Source organism: Dermacentor albipictus, chromosome 4, assembly GCF_038994185.2.
Source record: "Dermacentor albipictus isolate Rhodes 1998 colony chromosome 4, USDA_Dalb.pri_finalv2, whole genome shotgun sequence".
NCBI classification, from domain to species: Eukaryota; Metazoa; Arthropoda; class Arachnida; order Ixodida; family Ixodidae; genus Dermacentor; species Dermacentor albipictus.
Genome location: NC_091824.1, coordinates 170,546,593 through 170,568,224, shown reverse-complemented (window position 1 = coordinate 170,568,224; position 21,632 = coordinate 170,546,593). Strand labels below are relative to the sequence as shown.

The window sequence follows — 21,632 nt, the reverse complement described above, 5'->3', positions numbered from 1 at the left end:
GGGACCTTCTTTAGACAATCGAGCAGCGGAGCTATCAGAGCGTTGGAAGATTAGCGTGCGTTCGCCTCTGCTGCCCTTTTCGCTACGCAGGATGCGATTCTGTTCACTTGACAATGCACGCCTGACGGAAAAACCAGGACAGCTACGCGGGAAAGAAAAGGGGGTGGAGGCGCACAACCGGAGTGCATAGTGCATGCTCCTCAGGAAGAACTAAAACTTATGGTAGTACATTCGAATGGTTCCTACCGCGTTGCGACTTGGCTTGCAGTGACGTGGTGCCGTCTTAAAGCTGGAGCCAGGGAAAGCCTGCTCGAGCCGAACGCTCAGCGGCTGCTCCCAGTGCAATCGGAGAAGTCGCGTGACCGAAGTTCCGTCAGATCTTGGTCGCGCTCCCGGCTCGAAAGTACGAGCGCCTCCGACCGCTCTACGGTGGAACGAACCAGACGAATGTTACAAGTTAAACTGCCCCTCCAGAGCAATAGCGCTTGAATAATTCGAATGCACCACGACTTTCTGGCATTGTGCTCTTTCGTAATCGATCAGAATATCGGCGGCCCCCGATTTCTTTCTAAGCTACACTGCTTTCTTCGTGTCACTTAACGTCATTCCTAAAATTTTCCATTTTTTCGCTCGCTGCGCGGTTCTTAAATTCTTCTCAGGCTTCGTTGCTAGCCTCCGAGCTTCTGCTTCATATGTTGGTACCGGTAAAATTCAATGATTGCACACTTTTCATCGATAGTGGAAAGCTGCCGATTATCGTTGGGTAATGCCTGCACGTGGTAATGCAGTCACGTTTACTAACACGTAAATGTTTCATATGTCTGCAGTGGTGCCGCACAAATGCGAATACCTCGGTACGATAATCGTGTACACGGACCTCGATACGCATGCACGAAAACGACTTTTGCAAAAGGACTTTTTATTTTCGTTTTTTACGCGTAACCAATGCTTTCCCACTGTAGAGCCAAGAAGTTCGTGGCACATACCAATTCTGGGAGATTGGCCAGAAATGGCTAGTTCAGTATAAAATAAGAAAGAAAGAAAAAGGAAGTAAAACAAAATTTGAGATTTGGTAGACTAGAATCAAGATTTACGTAGGTTGTAGGTAATGATTTTATGAAAATGAAGAATTGGTGTCTAAGTATTGTCTTCGCTTTGTTTTCTTCGCTTGCCAAATGTGGCGACATCACGTCACGGGGCTGTGCCACATCAAATTAGATTGGCGAAATAGTGCCGATCATTCGTTTGTATAGCTGGCCTGGAAACTTGCACCGTTAAACACTCTGTACACATTTTTCCCCCGCATTGTCGCAAATGAACCATAAAATCTATATTCAAAAATGTCGTGCAATTCATTGCTGCTTTTAAAATGGCTGCATTCAGGGGCAATTATTTTAGGACGGGAAATACTGTGCTACTTTCTAGCTGTGTCCTTGAAACTTCCCTAACATCTCGACTAATATACGCTTTATTCATTAGCGTACGAATACTTAAGCCAGAGATAAAGCATGAAAGCCATTACAAATAAGAGAAATATGTAGAATTTGACGAACTTTGACTGTTCGGTTAAATTCCAGGCAGCAGGCTATATCTACAGATATAGGCGATCTGCGGGTATAAATCTTGTCCTTTAGGTAGTGTTATGTTCTAGCCTATTTACAGAAACTTGTAAATTAATTGGCTTAATATGCGTATTCATGCATTCCACTAACATTATGCTCGACTCCTTACAATGATTACACTGATATACGCATGTCCCTTAAGGCTAGTTCGCATGTCCCTCAAGGACACACACAGCGCTATAGCGCTGTGTGTGTCCCTTTGTGTTTTCTTTTGTCCCGTCTGAATCGCGCTGCCATACCCCCCTTGAAGATTCATTACCAACAAGCCCACATTGCAACCCTCGTGTCCCTTAAGAAGAGCCGCAGATTTTGGCGACTGAAGCCGCTGTGCCATGCTTGACTGTCCATTCATTGCGATATCAATTGTGCTATGGAGTGCTAGAGCACTGAAAATGTGCGGAAACTTTAGATGCGCGCGCCGTCGCCGTCGTTTTACGCCGTGCTGCTTCGGGTGCAACGACGCATGCGTGGCCTGCCTTGCCGACTCAGCGGCTATGGCGACGTGGTTGAGCACAAGCTCGCTCGCGGCTTCGATTCCGCGACTCGGCGGGCATATTCTGATGGGAACCCAGTGCAAAAACACGCGTAGCGGCGTTTGGGTGTGCGTGGTCAAAATTATTCCCCCCCCCCCCCCCCCGCCGCCCTCTCAACCACGGTGTCACTCGTGTTGCTCTGGGACGATAACTCAACCAATCAATAATACTAAATAATAAAGAAATACCTTCGGTCAGCCTTTACGACTGACCCGAGTTAATAGTCTCACCTGAGATAGTCGGTGCATGATTAACGTAGTGAAAAGGTAAAGGTTACGGTCTACAAGGGAAAGAAAGCAATACAGCACACAGCTGAATATCCAGTGAACGTTTCCCGTGTCTTGAATAATGATTTTAATTAGTAAGCCATATGCCGCGTTTTGTCGTCCTGTCGAAGGCTGGTAAATTTCTGTAATCTTAGGCAACCTGAGTTGTAATGAGTCGTGAGCTCTGATATGCCCTCGCTTTTATTTTTTTCAAGATATGACGTACGTATAGGGTGCAATAAAAGATGAACATGAGGCAAAAGCGGCCCAGACTCTTTCCGTTTCTTCTCATATCAAAGTCGATTATGTGCAAGTGTGGTTCGGTTTCTTAGAGCGCAACTTCGCAGTGACAATTTCGCGTGTTCGTGATGAATTGCGCCCCTACATGGGAAGGTTTTAAAATCCCCCACAGTTTGTTTATATAGTGCGGCCTCAAGCAGCTGCTCTCGCGTGCGGAGTGCAGCCATATAACTGCGTCTCTGTTCCGTTTCTTAAAGCAACACTGGGGCTGTACTGTATCGCATGTTATCAAAGAGTAGTCTTGATGTCGATCCCGTCCGATCTTTCCACTGCAGTCGACCGTCATTGCCTTCTTTTTGATACAGCTCTTGTCTCTTTTCATTACGACACCAAAAGCACCTGTTTCCTCTCTCCAGCACTCCTGAAACATTCGGTGACTTCGACCGTTTCACGGAGACGTCGCGGTGCTCGGTAGCTCATAGTGACTATGGCGTTGCGCAGCTATAAGCACAAGGTCGCGGGTTGTATTCACCGCCGCGACGGCCGCATTTTAAGAATGCTAGTGTGATTAAATTTAGGTGCACGTTAACGAAGCCAAGGTGGTCTAAACTAATCTGAAATCCACCACTGCCGAGGAAAGAAAACTAGGCAAGTTGGTTTGCGGCTAGTAGCAAACGGCGTACTGAAAGCGAAGACGAAGGAAGGCGTAGACCCAACTCCCGCGCTTGTGCTGTCTACGCTTTCCTTCTTTTTCAGTGCGCTGTCTGTTGTTAGCCATCCCCTAGTACACGACGGGCCTCAACCACTTTGGGATTTTGGCTCGTAAAACCCCAGAATTCAAGCAAATTTCAGTTTAACAGTTTCGCGGCTGTTACTGTTTCAAACTCTCATCTTTCCTTGCCAATCGACATGGCCATCTAAGCATCATTATTGTATGTGCTTTCATCATAAAGTAAGTATTCATTAGAAGCACCCGAGTTGTACAGAGCGTTCGCGGCGTACAAGAAGTAAAACAATCAAGAGCGGTGTGCCCCCACACGAACGTATTTCGTTTTCTGCCGGCGAATACGCGTATTGAGTGTTGTACGGCACAAAGTGCGAGAAAGCAATGCGAGGCCAAATAACGAAATAGTAGGTTGGTCGGCGCACAACCTGCAGATGCAAAAGATAGTACATGAAAAACTCTGGCGCACCTGACAAGTAATGCAGAAGAGGCAGTAAGAAATCCAAACACGACTTTTGGGACACAACAAAGTTTTCACGTGTAGTGAGGCCTCCGAACCAGTCTGTTGTCCAGCTGGGCGACCTTGTGGGGATGGTAACGTGCCGAAGGAATAGTTGTCATCTGTGAGCAAAGCGAGGCATCTTGAGCAGCCTCGAAGGTATAGAAGAGAAAAAAACAAACAAAATGGCGTGCTGTGTGCTTTCCAGCTGATGATCGCGCGCTTGCCTTTCCATTGTTGTTACAACTTCTGGAAAGCCGCGCGACACGTCCACACTTCAGTCTCTTGTCTTTTTCACAAGAACGTCGTAGAAGCGTTCGCTTGAGAAATTGGACAAGGCCAGCCCAGCTATTTCGAGCCAAATTAACTTTCCATGCCCGGATGTGCTGCTTGCTTTTGTGGTGGTGCTGACATCGTTTGTGAAATGTTCCTAAAGCAGTCCACATCTTCCACATCTGCGGCCATGGCCATGAGCGCCACTGGCTAACAAATCCAAAGCTGATCATGTACACGTACGTGCATACACAAATAACCAAGAAAATGGACGAGAGAATGGCCGCCACAATTGCTGTAAAAATCCGCGCGCATAATGTGGAAGATGTGTCATCGGCTACCACCTGCGGCAAGTTATTTATTCAAGTTGAATTTCTCTTAGTCATATTATTTCTACATTTCATTAAAACATCACGATTAATATCCCCTGTGCTTTCCCCATTTTCATTCTGTTGCTTTGCATGGATATGAGTGACAAAAATTGAGCCGCTTGGATCGCCTCATTCTTCTTGATGAAACTACTGCATGAGTGACAAGATTTGCCATCTTGTCCTATTTCAGAGATCTTGAAGCACGCCTGAGACATTAAAGCTCAGTCTGTTGAGGAGAACTTAAAATCTTAATTTTTGGGACTGGCGCAAATAAGCTTCCAAAGTAGTAAGTACGCTTCCTGGCTGAGTCAGTCGATCACATCATGTCATAAAAAATATCGACAAACGCTCTACAGTACGACGGCAACTTAAAATGTGCTTTTAAAAAAATAAACGCGGCAAACGAGAAACTGAGTGGCATGAGACAGTTTCGTTAATTCGGTCGTGCGAAGAGCATCTAAAAACATCCTGATGTTAACAGCGCAGAAAATGTAGACGAGACACGAGACGAGAGGACGACACTACAAGCGCTGACTAAAACAAATCTAAAAATCTAAATCTAAAAACAGTCGCTAAATATGCAGTTGTTGCCAGAGCACAACGGCGCCCCCCTCCCTCCCTCCCTCCCGCGGCGGAAAACGGCACGTTTCCTCTCCGCTTTCTTCCTTCTCGTGCACCAGATTGAGCCGCGATCATCGTGTTCCCTCGCGTGCTTTCCCTCGTGCATACAGCATATCGACGCGTGGCGACAGTGTTGTCGCGGTTGGACTTTATACGGAACATCACGGCGATGACAAAAAGATGCGCCTGGAGTGTCCGTATAATTGCTCTCGCAATAAAACAAAAGGAAGACCGCACTACGAATGTACTCTGCAGACCAAATCACCACGTGAACCGACAGGCTTGAAACAACCGTTATTGGGTCACTACGCTTAAAAAGGGACGCTCCTTATCACTTAACAACACCGACTGCATACTGACTCAATTTTCTTTAAGCTTTCCTATGTCGCCTGCTTCAACCATTTGCCTTGGGGTCATCTCGGCGCACCTGCGCGGAATTGAAGTCTGCTCAAAGCCCCTGTTCCTTAGACCGTTTGCAGTCCCGGCAATGTGTGCCTAGGTGTCTGGAGGCAGTAGTGACGTTATTGTTGGGCTCCCTGAGCCTTTCATTTAAACACCTGCTAGTTTGGCCCATGAAGGCATGGCCACAGGGCAAGGGAATCGGGTAGACCACCTTTTCTGTGCCTGGAACAAACTGCCGCTGGCGCCTGATCGTGCAGTTTCTGTTCTGACTGTTTACTTATAGCGTTTCGTTAACTGCTTCGTGAAAGCTCTGCTCCACATAATCTGCATAATTTTTTAATATTTGTGCGTTGAATCTGCATAATTTTTTAATATTTAGCCTACTCTGTTCTTTGGCGACTGGGTATGCCCCACAGGACACAAAGGGTACACTTGCATTTACTTGTATTACATGTGTACTTACCTATCTGTCGCATACTTATTTCTGCCTAAAACTCCTCACCATTCCTCCATCAACAAACATCAAACATTACCTTCGGCTTCTTGACATCGCTGCGTCGACGTATCATAGTGAATCCATATGAACTGCTATTTGCATTCCGAAGTAGTTTGTGAATGATGTACAGTGGATAAACGTCAACATTGCATGAAAATAGTTATGAATTGTGCAGTTCATAACCATAAACAAGGCAGAATATTAGACGTTGTGGAGAATGGAAGGCGATAAAGACAGTTGTACGTATACCATTTATTTGTATCGCATTTAATTAGCCGCTTCAGATTAGCTTCGCTTCATATGGAGTGCAATATGTGCGTTGGATCTGCATAACTTTCTTTCTCTCTCTGACAAAGAGGCACACTTTCGTTTGGATTTTCAGCTGTTCTCCCGGCATACATATGTGTAATAATGTGTAATATTTTGTCGGCGCGGTTATCACCGGTTTATTTATGTACCACGCTTGATTGCAGCGGGCAAACATTGTGAAGGTCTCTTTAAGCTATATGCGTCGGCATGGGCAATGAATGTGTAAGCCTCATTCAAGCTTCTCAGAGCAAATAATTTGATGTTGAATGCAAACAAGAATAAACGCTGTGATCGAATGGCTAGTGACCAGTCCATAGCGCTACGTTGCGCCTACTCTGTAGACAGGAGGAGTGATTCTTTTATTATTATTGTTGCGTAGGCGAGTGCTCGCCACAAATTTCGTGGACCAAATACTGCACTCATGAAACCGAGAACATCGTGTTTCCGGACAAGGACAGCGTCTGCGCCTGGCAGCTGGGAAAGTCAGTCGCGGAATCTCCACACCAGCATATCACCAGGTGGGCACTGTACTATCGATTTCACACTCTGAACGAGTAAATTTCTTTGAAAATTTCTCCGAATTTCTTTGGCTGCGCGTCCGGATCGTCCGTTTTCTAGAAACACGGGGTAAACCGTCTTTGTTAACTGTCTCAACGCTGACGCGCTTTCTTTAATGTCACACGTTCATATTGTCTTAAGCGCAACGAGACATGACTTAACGAAGCTGTGAAAGGGTCCAGTTCGGGTGCTATTGTTGTAAAAGTGCACTTTTTAAAATACCTGATCATACGAGGATTTTGGAACGATGCATACGCTGCGACGTACCTTGCACTGTATGCGTCGCTTTGTTTCCGTCGAGTCGGGTGTTTAAAACAGCGCACTTTTGAAATAATCAGAAATGTGTTATATGCGGCAATGTTAAACCATGACATTTCCGCACAAAAATGCACAGCTTTATCACTTCATTTGATAGTAGCCAGGAAAAAGGAACTGTGTCAAAGATTAGCTCACGGAAATTGCTGCATTAAAGGGCAAGATATAGTCCGGCGTAACGCGCGCGCGCGGCCACGCGCGGCGCGGATAAGCGACGTCGGTGAAAAGCGCGCACTCTACAGTCCGGCGTCCCGGCGTAGCCGGCGTGCTTAGGCGCGCTTGGCGAGCACAACGCCGCCGGCGCGGACATAGAGCGTGTTCTATTTCACGCGGCTGCCGCTAGACCAGAATGCACTGCGCGCTGCAGCGGCAGCGAGCAGAAGGCAGAATGGTGGCCTGCGGTGCGCGTACTGACAGTGCGGCTGTGGTTTTTTGAACATCCGTATGGGATGACAGCGCGAGTGAGGACGCCTGCTTGAAGCGATTTGCAACCTTCCATGTGTATACGATGTGAAACGCATGGACCACCGCGACACAGAGCGCAAGAACAACGCGTGGGAAGCTATACGAAAGCAGTGTGGTCTCGCCACAGGTAAGCTGCATTTCGCAGCTCCTGTACTAGCTGGTGGTAGTCGCCGAGTTGAGGGCGCTTGTCGAATAGCTTTCGCATGTACATACATGGTCCGCTTCCGTTTTTGACGTAGCCGAAGTACTAGCAATATGAGTGTGATGCTCTGGCTGTCAGGCACGGCGGCCGCATTTCGATGGGGGCGAAATGCGAAAAACACCCGTGTGCTTAGATTTAGGTACACGTTAAAGAAGCCCAGGTCAGAAAGAAAGTGGTTTTCGCACGTAAAACCTTATGTTTTTTTTTTTCTGACCGTCAGGACAAGTTAACACCATCCCGCAAAAGTTTTCATTTTAGCGCACAAACAGCGCGCGGAACGAGAAGCGCGCGCGCTACCCGAACGACGCGCATGCGCCATGTAAACAGCTGTTCGCCGCGGCGAAGTTGCGCTCCCGGACGCACAGATGGCGCTAGCCTCGAGCTGCGCGCGCACGCCGAACTCTAGAGGAAGCAAATTTCTTGCACCCCTGGCGTCGCTAGCGCAGCGTATCCGACTTCGCCTGCCGCGGCCTGGCGCGCCGAGAACGCCGGCCTATATCTTGGCCTTAAGTGTTTTCTAAACGCGCTGTAATAGTTCTTTTACATGCTCAATAATGAATCATTATTACTAGGAATAATTTAAACTAATTAACTAGTTGAGAGCCTTACGACATATTACAAGTGGCTTAAAGCCACTGCAAACGGAATACTGTGGATCTCAGCTGCGCACGATGTGCCCCTTTTTTCTATAGAAGTATGGTCAGGGTCTTCTCAGATCATGAACAGCAGGTTGCCATTATCCCTCAAGAGAAAAGTGTATAATAGCTGTGCCTTATCACTACTCACCTACGGGGCAGAAACCTGGAGGCTTACGAAAAGGGTCCTACTCAAATTGAGGACGACGCAACGAGCTATGGAAAGAAGAATGATAGGTGTAACGTTAAGGGATAAGAAAAGAGCAGATTGGGTGAGGGAGCAAACGCGAGTTAATGACATCTTAGTTGAAATCAAGAAAAAGAAATGGGCATGGGCAGGTCATGTAATGAGGAGGGAAGACAACCGATGGTCATTAAGGGTTACGGACTGGATTCCAAGGGAAGGGAAGCGTAGCAGGGGGCGGCAGAAAGGTAGGTGGGCGGATGAGATTAAGAAGTTTGCAGGGATGGCATGGCCACAATTAGTACATGACCGGGGTTGTTGGAGAAATATGGGAGATGCCTTTGCCCTGCAGTGGGCGTAACCAGGCTGATAATGATGATGATGATGATGGTCAGGGTGACGTGACGTATTTTGTCCACAGAGCTGTAAAATACTTTCGATCCGCCCTTTCCCTAATGTATATGTTGCAAAATATATTGAAATAAATAATTCGGGCACAACTCATCTACGATGACAATCCAAGTGTGCGAATAGCCGAAACGAGTCATGTACGAGGCGCGTGCTGCAGGCGGGCTCCCCTCTCGCTCTCCGCTGCAGGCGCCATCTGACTGCGCCGCTGTGAAGTATGCGTGCGCATAGCCAGAGGCACATATACAGTGACTCAAGCTGGAATCAAAGAGGTTTATTGAACAACGGCACATACTCAGTGGGGCATGCCCGCGTGAACGGCCCGTATTTTAGACTGCCATGCCTTCGGGATCGGCCCCCACTTTTGGTGAAATAGCTATATATATCCGAAACGAAACTGACTTTTCAATACCCGGAATGCTATTCGCATCAAAATAATTAGTCGCCACGAAAAGATTCCCTTCGCAAAATAGTTTAGACAAAGCGTGCAGGGCTTTTCTGTATTTCAGTAAACATGCAGCCAGTCAATTTATGGCGTGACTTTTTGTCGACTAATGTTGGTAGACACAGTGCTGATCAGCTGTCTTAATGTCTATGGCATCAAATAGTGCAAGGAAACCATTTTGTTAACGAGTTTTGTGTTTAGATAGCTTATAGACATATAGCATAAAGGACAAGTTGTAAGACGAAGCAGTTCACAAGACGTATATGGACATTTTTGTTTCGTCTGGTTTTGTTTTTATAAGGCTGAGCGCCCTTCAATCTGCACAGCGATGCCGTTACTAGGAATCGAAATTAACCGTATACACAAATGACACAGGAAAATTCTGTGCTTTTTAGCCATCCTACGACTGCCATGCTGGACCACTGTTGCACTTCTTTTTTCACAGAACACCAAAGCCCAAGGTCTACCCAGATATCCTGCATCATGTGGGAGAAACACCAATGGTTCGAATCAACAGAATTAATAAGGAGTATGGCTTGGAATGCGAACTATGTAAGTACCCCTGTAAGCAACGTAAGACGAATTGAGGCAGGTTGAAGCTGCATCGCGTATAGTTTTCATTTTTTTAGTGCATTCATTTATATATACTTCAAATAGAATGTGTCGGAAGAAAAACTGCGCTTCACAAAAAGTTCCTCCCCGTTCCGTAGCACGAAATTGCATCTGCAGGCTCAGAGAGCGAGTGCAACATAATGCAACTCATATGGGCGAATGGATTAAGGAGCATGGATAACGCGGTACATGTAATTAAATGCAATTACTATAACTTGAGCTTCATGAAGAAATTCTTCGATGGGAAAGCTAAGCAAATGTTCATATTAAACGCTGGGATAGCTGGCACACATGTCTGCTGACCTTCTGGCCTACGAAGCGGGTAACCAAGTGGAATTTCCTCCCTCAGTAGTGGTCGCCATCCTTTTCATGGACGCTTCCTTTCTCTAATGGTTAGAGCCAGATGCATTCATGTCACATCGTACCTTGCGCTAAGCGAATTCAGCGTTCATTGCATCAAATCCTGCAGACACACAGTATTGGAGAATGGAAGTTTCCTAGAGCGGGAATGGTTAATTTTCTAGGACAGAGCTTTGTAGCTGCACAGTTCAGACAAGCCTGAACGGTGTGCCACTTTTTGTAAGTGTTCCGACCGATGTACTCCCATGTGCAGTGGCTAAATGCGAGTTCTTCAACCCTGGGGGTAGCATCAAGGATCGCATCGGGCTGCGAATGGTGGAGGAGGCCGAGCGTGATGGTATTCTCAAACCTGGCTCAGTCATCATCGAGCCCACCTCGGGGAACACAGGTAACGGAGTGCCTATCATGTCCCACTGAACGCGCTGTTATTCAGTATACCGTGGTACAATTAGTACGCCGCCATGACGCGCGCTTTTATTCGGGCTCACGGGCCGAAATCTCGCTACGGCTTTCAAACGTACTCGCCACGTTAGCCGTGTACACGGCTATGGCATTGCAGTGCTGAGCTTGAGGTAGCAGGTTCCATCTCGGCCATGGCGGCCGCATTTTCAAGGGGGCGAAATGCAAAAGTGCTCGTGTACTTATATTTTGGTGAACGTCAAAGAACCGCAGGTAGTCAAAATAATTCCGGAGTCCCCCACTACAGCATGCCTGATAATCATCGTGATTTTGGCACGTAATATCTAGAATTTAATTTTTCGTTCCGCGACGTTAATAACAGAATAATACTATTCCAGTGTGCAGTGAAGGTCCACACACTTTGACTATGCGGTAAAAATGTAAAACCGTGCTTGCTTATTATTCACGGAGTTGTACAGGGACAAATACATGGAATATCGGCGTTCGCTTAGTTCTCGAAGCCTTTTTTTTTTCTTTATCTCTCTGTCTAATAGAGGCGATTTATTTACGAATCGGTAGGAAAGCGCGGCATTCTTCACTGCGACCACAGTACTCGACGGCAGACCGATTGTTTATCGCGTGTCAAAGGGTCGAAGACTGGGCTCGCTGCTGTGGTTGCGCAGTGAAATCGAACAACGCGAAGCAACGATCGAGGCACAGACAGAAAAAATGGTCGTCCACTTTCCCTCTAGCATTTTAGTTATTCGTTTTAGGCATTTGTTATTCTGTTTGCTTGGGCGAAACGTTTCTTTTTAAGCAAACGCTCATTTCACTTATTACGAGAAAAACCTTATCGATACGTTTCATAGTTCTGCGGGGGTTCCTGAATTATCTTCAGCGTAGAACTGCATGCGGTCTGTTTCTTTTACAATCACGCCTAAATCGTTCACTACAGTATGTGCGCCTCCATGCCGCCTGCCCTGAGCACTCTGTTATGTACATTATGTGGTTAGCACGTTCGTATTCCTCACGCACGCACGCACACGCGCACACACACGCGCACCCACACGCGCGCGCGCGCGCACGCACTAAAACGTGTTTCCTGCCACAGTGTTTTCGTGCCACCTGTGCTGTCCCCCTGCGCAGGCATCGGTCTGGCGATGGCAGCGGCCATTCGGGGATACCGCTGCATCATCGTGCTGCCGGAGAAGATGAGCCGAGAGAAAGTGGACGTGCTCCGTGCGCTGGGCGCAGAGATTGTGCGCACGCCCACCAGTGCGCGCTACGATTCGCCCGAGTCGCACATCTCGGTCGCCTTCAGCCTCTGCCGCGAAATCCCGGGCGCCGTCATCCTCGATCAGGTTTGGAGACCGTCTGACTTGTTCTCTGTCCCTTTTCTTTTTTTTTGTGATGGTAATTATCCTGACACTGCTGCAGCCACAATCGTGGCGGGCGTTAGCGTCACCTCCCGGTAGGCCGACGCTGACGTCTATTTATTTATTTATTTATTTATTTTTAATTGCTTATTTACTTCTTCTACTGCGACAACATACAACCAAGAGCCCGAAACAGGGTTGCGGAGTGCCAGAGCTGCGAATTCCTCTTCTCTGTGCAGTACCGGAACCCCGGCAACCCCTTGGCGCACTACGACACGACTGCCGAGGAGATCCTGGACCAGTGCGGCGGCCATGTGGACATGGTGGTCATGGGTGCCGGAACCGGCGGCACGGCCACCGGCGTCGCGAGAAAGCTCAAGGAGCGCCTGCCCAACGTTCAGGTAGACAGGATTAGCGGTGAAGAGTGGATGCATTTTTTTTTCTTTGCATCATTGGACATGCTTCGATTGCATGTCCGACGGACGGAAGATGACGTAATTGTTGCCGCTTATTACTGCACGTTCAAAAAAAAAAAACACTTTGTAAACCAGTCAACATCTAGTCCACGGCCGCCCAGAAGGCCCGTGAAAAAGCGGAGGCTTGGCCTCCCGATTCCGACATGGGAGCAGCCAGCGGCGAGCCGGGGACCCCAACGGCGGGTCTCTGGCGGCTAGTCCCTCAGGACCTCAATGTCTGTCTGTCTGGTTGGCTGGCTGGCTGGCTGGCTGGCTGGCTGGCTGGCTGGCTGGCTGGCTGGCTGGCTGGCTGGCTGTCTGTTGATGTGTATAACTTGTCCCTAATATGAAATCATAAGCCATTCAATGCAGTACCGACTGGCCGACGTGTTTTCTATTGTTGGCGGCACCCCAAAATAAGTTTATTAGGGCAGTTTAACCTCATTCTCTCAAAGTGGTGGATATAGTTGAGCTGAATGAATACAACGTGGTTCCATTACAACACATCATAACACAGGCTATCTTTATCTGAAAGCTTAGATAATTACCGAGTGAAATGAGCAATATCTACTGTAATCTCTGGGATTTTCGTGGGATTTTAATTATGCTTGTGTCGCATTCCACGTTCCACGCGGAACTTGAAGGTTGAAGAACGCGGGCATTGCGATGTAGCAGTAATTTTAGATGCGACTTGTAAAATCTTCATTATATTTGCAATGTGCCGTTCACAATAGTCAAGGTCATATGGAGTTCTTATGCGCATCTGGTGACCTGTGTTTCGAAAAAAATACGAAAAAGCAACGTTAGAAGTTACCTGAAGCGCAGTGATCGATCAGCAGCTGATGTTTGATGCAGCATACGGACACTCGAGTCGTGCTAGTGCCGCCGGCGCACCGTGCTGTCCTGCAGGTGCGGCGGTGCATGCGCGGCCCGCACGCCGTGCGGAGGAGGTGACGTAATCTATAGCCAGGGTGAGCCGAGAAGGCTGGCGGCTCGATGCGAGATGTCTGCGCCCTTTGCTGGAGGCCACGTTGTGTGCTGAACTTTGGAGGCGCGGCACAGTTAGTGGTGAAGGGACGTTCGTTATGGAACAAATACGCGCGCTTCCCGCTGCAGGCACTCTTCATCGCGCTTCAGCGCTGTAATCGCGGCTACTCGCGTTTATTGAGGAAAATCTGTTCATGTGTATATTTTCTCGTTTGTTAGTAGGCGATTGTTTGCTGTTGTAGATCTTAGCACAGTTACGGTTGGCGTATGGCACCACGTGCAGAAAGGAATTTCACCCGACCTTTTCTCGCCATGCCTTGTCGAAATGAGGCGCGACTGCTCCTGCTACGGTTGGCATCCAGCACCACGTGCAGAAAGGAATTTTTCTCACCCAGTCTTCACACACCTTGCCTGGTCGAAATGAAGCGTGACTGCCTAATTCGCCTTGACCATTTCGAGTATCTGCCGGTCTGGCGGAAGCCCCGCAGTCCTTACAGGCCTCTTTTGACAAGCGTCTACAATTCCAGGAGGCGGGACGACCTCCTCATTGCAGCAGGCCTTCTGTGCCGGTCACGTGACGTCGGCGGAAGTAGGAGCCTTCCTCCTTGCAGCAGGCTTTCTGTGCCGGTCACGTGAGGTCGACGGAGGCAAGATCCCTCCCACGATTGTAGAGAGCCTATTTAAGGGGCTCCGAAATGTATTTTTGATCACCTCATTCTCTTCTCATCATCTTTCACCAACCTTTGAATAAACCGTGCAAGTTTCGCACTAGAAATTGTCTCGCCCTTGCTTGGTCACCATGATCTACCGGATGCCTGCAGCCCGCCGACAACGCCACGCTACCCAATAAGTAACGTCGGTCGCGCTTCGGTAGGCAGGCGCCGCTACAACTCCAGCAGTACGATACGCTACCCTGGAGTACGCAACACTACCAAACAAAAAGAGAAGACAACGAAGTAGGAAGAGCAGCGCCGACTGAACGGAAACCGCTGGAACTATTCATTTTCTTCCTCTTGCGAATAAATGGGTTCTTCTTTAACCACGTCGCTTGTTAGGTTTCGAACATTACTACATTTATACTGCCCATCATAAAGCCTTACTTCATGCTAATAGTGTAATACTTGTCTTTATCACTTTCAAATCTTCAGCTTTTGGACGGAACAGCGACTCTTTAAGTAAGCTTTCTCACGTGGATGCCTTCACAGGAAATATGAGAATAAAGGAAAAATGAGGCATCCTCCCAATCGCAGCGATTCCTACAAAGAAAACCCATACGAGTTCACCGAAACAAACGCCCCGCAGTTAAAGAAAAATTCGTCCCGGACCAGGGCGAATTTTTGTTCAACAGCGAGGGGTTTTTTTCGATGCACCCGTATGGGTTTCCTTTGTAACAACTGCTGCGATTGGGTGGATGTTTCATTTTCTTTTTATTAATTTTCTTCACCTTACGGGTTTCCGCAGAACAATTACGTCAAATATGAGAATGTCAGTACTCTGAATTCGAAATATGTTCCTACAAGCATATTTACACGTTGCAGGTTGTGGCCGTTGATCCGCATGGCTCGGAGTTGGCCGTCGATGCTGAGCCCAACGATCCTTCTGTGACGATGTACGAGGTCGAAGGCATCGGCTACGACTTCGTGCCCACAGTCCTCGACAGAAGCGTAAGAATTTGTTTGTTTTCCTCTTCGGCGATGTCAATGTGGTATAGGACCTGTAAGCGTGGCTATAGAGGGTGTCAGGAGGTGGAGTAGAAGTAGAGCAGCAACACCGGCTTAGCGCCCGCTTTCATGCACAAAAAGCCCTCTAACAAGTACACACAGGTATACGGTTAGAGAATATATCCCTAAAAGCGCCTCCGAAGTAGCGCAACATCCCAAAGGCCTACCACTGTCAACCTGCAAAGGAAGAACTTGATATGTTCCTCGCTTCCAGCTTTCTTAGCGGCCACCGACTACACATGCGACCTTCTGCTACGTTCGCCTTTGAACGATCCATTCGTTATGGCCACTTTTCCACCCCTCGCATTTTTTTCACCGGATTTTTCAGCTTGCGAGCCCATCCCCCTTTTACTTATTACAGCTAATTGACAAGTGGTACAAGTGCAACGACAAGGATTCCTTCCTCATGGCCCGAAAGCTGATCCGACATGAGGGTCTCCTTTGCGGTGAGTGTGGGTGCGCTTTCTCCACGGCTGCGTAATTACGCCTGCATGACGTCTGGGGTAAAATGTGTACCATTAAGCAGAGAAGCACCCCATACTTCGATAATATAACGCAGCGAAACGCAGAATTGTAATTAGACCGAGGCGAATGAGAGCTGATTTATTAAATTTGATGAAATCGGTTTCCGATAACGGTAGAAACAATTTCCGTTAGGTCTTATATTGTGTTGTTAATTAAAATTTGCAAAAATTTTATGACCCAATGCATTGTAACACTATATTTTAACACTTTTAACACTTCGTTGTTTCGAAGTAAGGCGCTTTAAGAGGATTATACACAAGACGCGTTCGAATGCTTCAAGGAAGCGGCGCGCTAGCTTGGCCGAGTCAAAAGAGGCATAAAACGAAGCTTATACCTGCGGGGGCGCGTTTGAACTTGAACGTATCTGTACACCTAGGCGACCCGCCGTGGTTGCTCAGTGGCTATGCTGTTAGGCTGCTGAGCACGAGGTCGCGGGATCGAATCCCGGCCACGGCGGCCGCATTTCGATGGGGGCGAAATGCGAAAACACCCGTGTACTTAGATTTAGGTGCACGTTAAAGAACCCCAGGTGGTCAAAATTTCCGGAGTCCCCCACTACGGCGTGCCTCATAATCAGAAAGTGGTTTTGGCACGTAAAACCCCATATATTATTATTATTATTATTACACCTAGGCGTGCTGCTCTACCACACTAAACACGCCATACTTGTTTAGGCAAGTAAAACAATGGTAAGTGCGACAAGCGTGCAGGCGCCTAGCTCGCCCCGACCTCTCGACTTCGTCACCCCCTTGGTTACGCGACGCCTTGCGTTAAAATGGCTAACACGCACACGAGGGAAAATGGACAAGGCAAGGCACTGGCTCTCGACTAATGTTATTGGCGCCATCGTATCGCAAAAAGATCAGAAACAAGATAAAACTACAGGCAAAAATTCTGTCTTGACCTTTTTTTCCTCCTGTACGTGTCTCCTCGGGCTGTTGAGCAACAATGGATTCATGTCGACTAGCTAATATTTCATTGCTTTTGCGTTAAAGGTTTGCAAGGGCACTTTCTAGACAACTTTGCTGTCCTCTCTATAGTGGCACACTATGCGGATCACATCTGCTTCAAAGCATCGCACTCTACTGAGAAACATTTTACGACCGTTTGACACGTGCATGAGGCGTTCTCGTATTCAATGCACTGTGCCATGTAAGCCAGAACTTTGAGACATGAAAGGACGGATAATATTTCTGCTAGGTACTTCTCGCCTGAACGTCGGATCAGAAAGGTACAGCGGTGCCTTCTTTTTCTCTCGCGTGTCAGTATGAATCAGTATGAAATCAATATGATAACCATTACAACACTCACGCACATTTTTTCTGTCCATTTCATTTTTAGGCTGTTTCTACATAAGAATTAAACTAGTACATGTTTCCTGGCAGGAGCAAGCAAGGCAAATATTGCAGACTGTGAGGAAATGGGGGCCACGTTTTGTTTGACGTGCACCGAAAGTTTGAATTATGTAGGTTATTTATAGTGGCTCTGAAAGTAATTGCTCAACACTCGTTTTCTCCCTACTTTTGTGCATTATGCAAGGAATTTAGTTTTTCTTTTTTTTTCTCGTGTTCTTCGGTAAGCTATGCGAGGCACGGTGTTTATATTTTGTCGTAGCGGGAAGCATGTTCTGAGTGACGAGCGGTAAATGCTTCATATATTCATTACAACCTTTGTAGAAAGTTGCGTATTCAGGCGATCCAGGGTGTCATATACTGCCGTTATTTGAAGTGTTTTCCAGACTCCCAAAACAACTTCAGGATATGCGAACTGAAAGTTTCATCAAACTAGGGAAAACTTTAATTGGACTGTGTTGCAAAATTTCCGCGTTCCTACTTTAACTTGAAGCGTTGCAGATAATTGCTGAACCCTCGTTTATTCCCCATTTTCGTGCATGATCAAACGAGGTTCGTAGTTAGTTTCTCAGTGTCCCCTGTAAACTAAACAGAGCACTTTGTTTATATTTGGGGAAAACTACGAGAACGGTATGAGTAATGTGTAGGCAATGTTCCAAATTGATGGGTTAAATACGAGTTTGAAATAAATTAAGTGTGCAGTTTGTTGGGAGAGTCATTAGTGAGCTTTACGAGGAACGTAATACTTACACCGCTACACTACCATAATTACGACTACAACCGAAGTCAAATTTTGCGAATAGTTGAAGCGCTACGCCAAGTCTATGTGATATATTAAATGCATGTTTCGTTCTAATACAGGTTTTGCAAGACATTGTTAAGCAAGTGTGTGATAGTATCACGTCGCCGTTATCAGCTACGCTTCCCAGTGTCTCAAGATAGCTTTGCGTTTCAGAAACATTATACCTAGAAAGAATGAGCCGTATCTTCAGTACAATTTGTCGCGAAGTTCTTACATTTCTGGTTATTTAGAAACCTTATGAAAAATTGTTGTGTAAGGTCCAGGTAATGGGTGATGTGCAGGCAAAGTTCAAAAGTGGGTTGGGGTAATTGGGGTGGTTGGAATAAATCACGTTTGCAACTGCTCTAGAACTTCCTTAGTAGTGTCGAGTTTAGCGATCTTGTTGCCAGGTTTTGTGGTTTGTCTGTTTAGTGACTAAATTTTCTACTTAGTGACTGGTGAATTTTTTTGCCGACACGACACAACATTTGGCGATATTTTAGCGACTTCTAAATTGGAAAAGTTGCTTCGGAGATGGCTTTCTAGAGCGCGCTATATTGTTAAAAATACAAGTATGTGACCCAGATTGCCTCAACTGTATACGTGGACTCTGAAACAATGATTGTCTTCACATCAATGGTGATGACATCGTGCTTGTGCTCGTGACAGGTGTTCTTAAAGGTTGTCTTAAATGTCTTCACATTATTCTCTCAAAATGCACTTCTTTAATTCCACAAATCCCGTTTCGATGGCTCTTAACCCTGCTGGTTTCACTAAACTTGTTCGATTGCTCAACGTTCGCAACCGTAGAAGTGACTTAATTTACTGAAACTAATTGCAATAAAGTGTATGGTGAGATTTAGGACGCAACAGGTGCACAGTCAGACAGACTGACTTTCGTACATATTGGGGTGGCTGGTCTCGTTCACGTCAGTGTGAATGCACCGCTTTCGTCTCTCACGACCTTCGGACCAATCAGTACTGCACGACGTTTTCAGGTGAATCAAGGGGCCGAAGCGTCTGGGCAGATGCGCGCCTCTGGAGTCACCAGACGCGCGCTCCAGATCAGACGCGTATGCGTACATAAAAAAATCACACGGTTGTCGTGACCGTGTTAGCAATGTACTGCCAAGCTGATGCCGGGCAACAATGGCCCTACATATGTCCGACATGGGTCCTCTTTCAGTGCCACTTTGGGGTTCTGACACAGGTGGACAGTGAAAAGAGGAAAGTTGGGCGAAATGGTTGCAATGCATGTTTTGAAGCATCATAATTTTCCAGGAAAGGCGTTGGACCAAAACTGATATGTGTCAAAACTCTGCGTGCCGTTTCACTGCAGAACAGTCGCGCATAACGTGCACCTGTCCTTCTGGCAAATATCGGGCAAGCAGGTGCTGCAAGCACAGTACTTGCTCCACGCGACTGCAGCAGCAGATAATCGTATAGTGGCGTTAAAACTGTACTTCTATGGAAAAAAAGAAAATATTGTTGTACAATCCGGATTTTTATGCCGAGCTTGTGCATGCTTTCCCGCAGGTGGCAGCAGCGGGTCGGCGATGAGCGTGGCCGTCGTGGCGGCCAAGTCCCTGAAGGCTGGCCAGAAGTGCGTGGTAATCCTGCCCGACGGAGTGCGCAACTACATGACCAAGTTCCTCTCGGATGGCTGGATGGCCGAGCGCGGTTTCATCTCGCTCTATTCTGAAATGAGCACGAAGCATTGGTGAGCTGACCCCGCTTGCCCGCCTACACATGCCCGAGTCGAAAGTTGTATTCCGCAGGATCTTGGCCACTAGACTAGCAGCCATAATTTGCACCTTTGCGTCTGTCTGTCGCTAGGAAACAACCTACGGTCGCCTTTGATGTACACGTTAAACTCGTAATACTTGCGTAACCGTGACGTTATCAGGATTGCTGGAATGCCGACGGCATTTTTAAAGAGCTCTAACGGAATGTTAAACGGCGTGGAACAAAGACAGGGGCAAGAGTGAGGGCGTATATAGAACACACACGAATGTTCGCGCTAGTGCACTGGACCTGATCTATGAACCAACTTGCCCAGACTGAATTTTGATCTGTAAACTGACGCAATCCAGCAGAAGGTAATCACGAATTAATTGCGTTTTCTGAATACATGCGAATAACCAGGCTCGTTCGAAGAAATAGTAATACGTGCGATAATAGGCAGGACGTTGTCGCTGAAGGAGCTTTCGTTATCTTGCCGTCTACTGGGTTGTCCGGTTCGAGTGTCGCTGAGGGCAACTATTTCGCTCACAGATAGAACGGCGCGCAAGGTACAGAGCTGCGACATCGAGATAGCAGGCTGATAGCGTATGTGCTCAATGTAGAGCACCTGCAGGCAAGCATACACTTCATGCATTCAGCCTCCCTACCTTTCCCTTTTCGTCTCTCTCTCTCTCTTTCTCTCTCTCATGTATTCAGTTTATCGTCGCTGCATGCCTTACAGTATAAATATTCGCGTATACTAACATAACGCCAAAGCTCTTCCTGTTCGTGCCTTTGGTTGACTAGTTAAGACTTCGCCACTTTGCTCGATGGGATAGATGATGCAGATAATGTTCATCTCGTATCAGTAGGCCATTCAATATTTATTAGTGTCGTCATGATTAATTTTCATTGCACGCAGTAATCACGCAGTAGAGCCCAGCGACAAATCGTTAAGCTTTAAAAAGTAAGACGTGATAATTTCGTAGTCCAGGTGAGCACACCTAAAGCGTGTCGTCGTATATTCACCGTGATTCAGATGACTCGACATTCGACCCGACGCCAGCGATTTGTGCCAGACATCGGCATAAGAAAGCCCGTCGAGACAGCGTTTTCATGGCTGCGCCAATAACTCTTCGCGCAGACGGCTTGACCCAGCGCGACAGTGCACTCGCTCAAGCATCGACCATTTATATATCATCCTTGCACGCTGAGTCAACCCACTTTCTCCGAGTTAATGTGCACATGTGTCCGAGCTGCAGGAATGCAACTTTGCTCGCACGCAGGTGGTGGAACCAGACGGTGCGTTCTCTGCGGCTGCGCATACCGCTGACAGTGACGCCCGGCGTGAGCTGCCAGGATGCCGTGGAACTCATGAGCGCCGAAGGCATTGACCAGGTCCCCGTCGTCGAGGAAAGCGGGTCAGCCATCGACTAGTTCTTTTTGTCGAATTGATTGGATGCATCTAGCGGACAGGAAGCACAACGTCCGGCATGCAGCTGTTGTAGAATCCAGGCATCTGGATACGCTTTCCAACTGCATTCATTGCTCCGTTCAGTACTTTCGCAGAACCTGCACGCCGTTCCTTTAATAGCTGCTCCACGCGATCGCTGTTAGCCTACCTCATACATCGTTTTATTTGTTGTTCCCCGACTGCTTGTGCTACATATGGCTCGTTCAGACATAAAACCAGTGGTCTATTGGCCACATTACCGTGCTGTTTGTTTAACGGTGCAAGGCAACGTTATTATTTTATTTTATGCAGCCACTTTAC

At 47.3% G+C, this 21,632-nt stretch overlaps 1 protein-coding gene across 5 annotated transcripts in view; it reads left to right on the top strand.

The window, feature by feature from the left end:
• Cbs (Cystathionine beta-synthase) overlaps nt 1–21,632 on the top strand; it is an 80,007-nt gene that overhangs the window by 42,908 nt on the left and 15,467 nt on the right. For all 5 annotated transcript variants that reach the window (XM_065432543.2, XM_065432544.1, XM_065432541.1 and 2 more), the window contains exons 2-10: nt 6,736–6,874; nt 10,014–10,120; nt 10,794–10,928; nt 12,086–12,300; nt 12,555–12,716; nt 15,296–15,421; nt 15,840–15,924; nt 19,673–19,856; nt 21,145–21,279. In XM_065432543.2, coding sequence (XP_065288615.1) covers nt 6,736–6,874; nt 10,014–10,120; nt 10,794–10,928; nt 12,086–12,300; nt 12,555–12,716; nt 15,296–15,421; nt 15,840–15,924; nt 19,673–19,856; nt 21,145–21,279 — 1,288 coding nt within the window. The remainder of the gene's footprint in view (nt 1–6,735; nt 6,875–10,013; nt 10,121–10,793; nt 10,929–12,085; nt 12,301–12,554; nt 12,717–15,295; nt 15,422–15,839; nt 15,925–19,672; nt 19,857–21,144; nt 21,280–21,632) is intronic.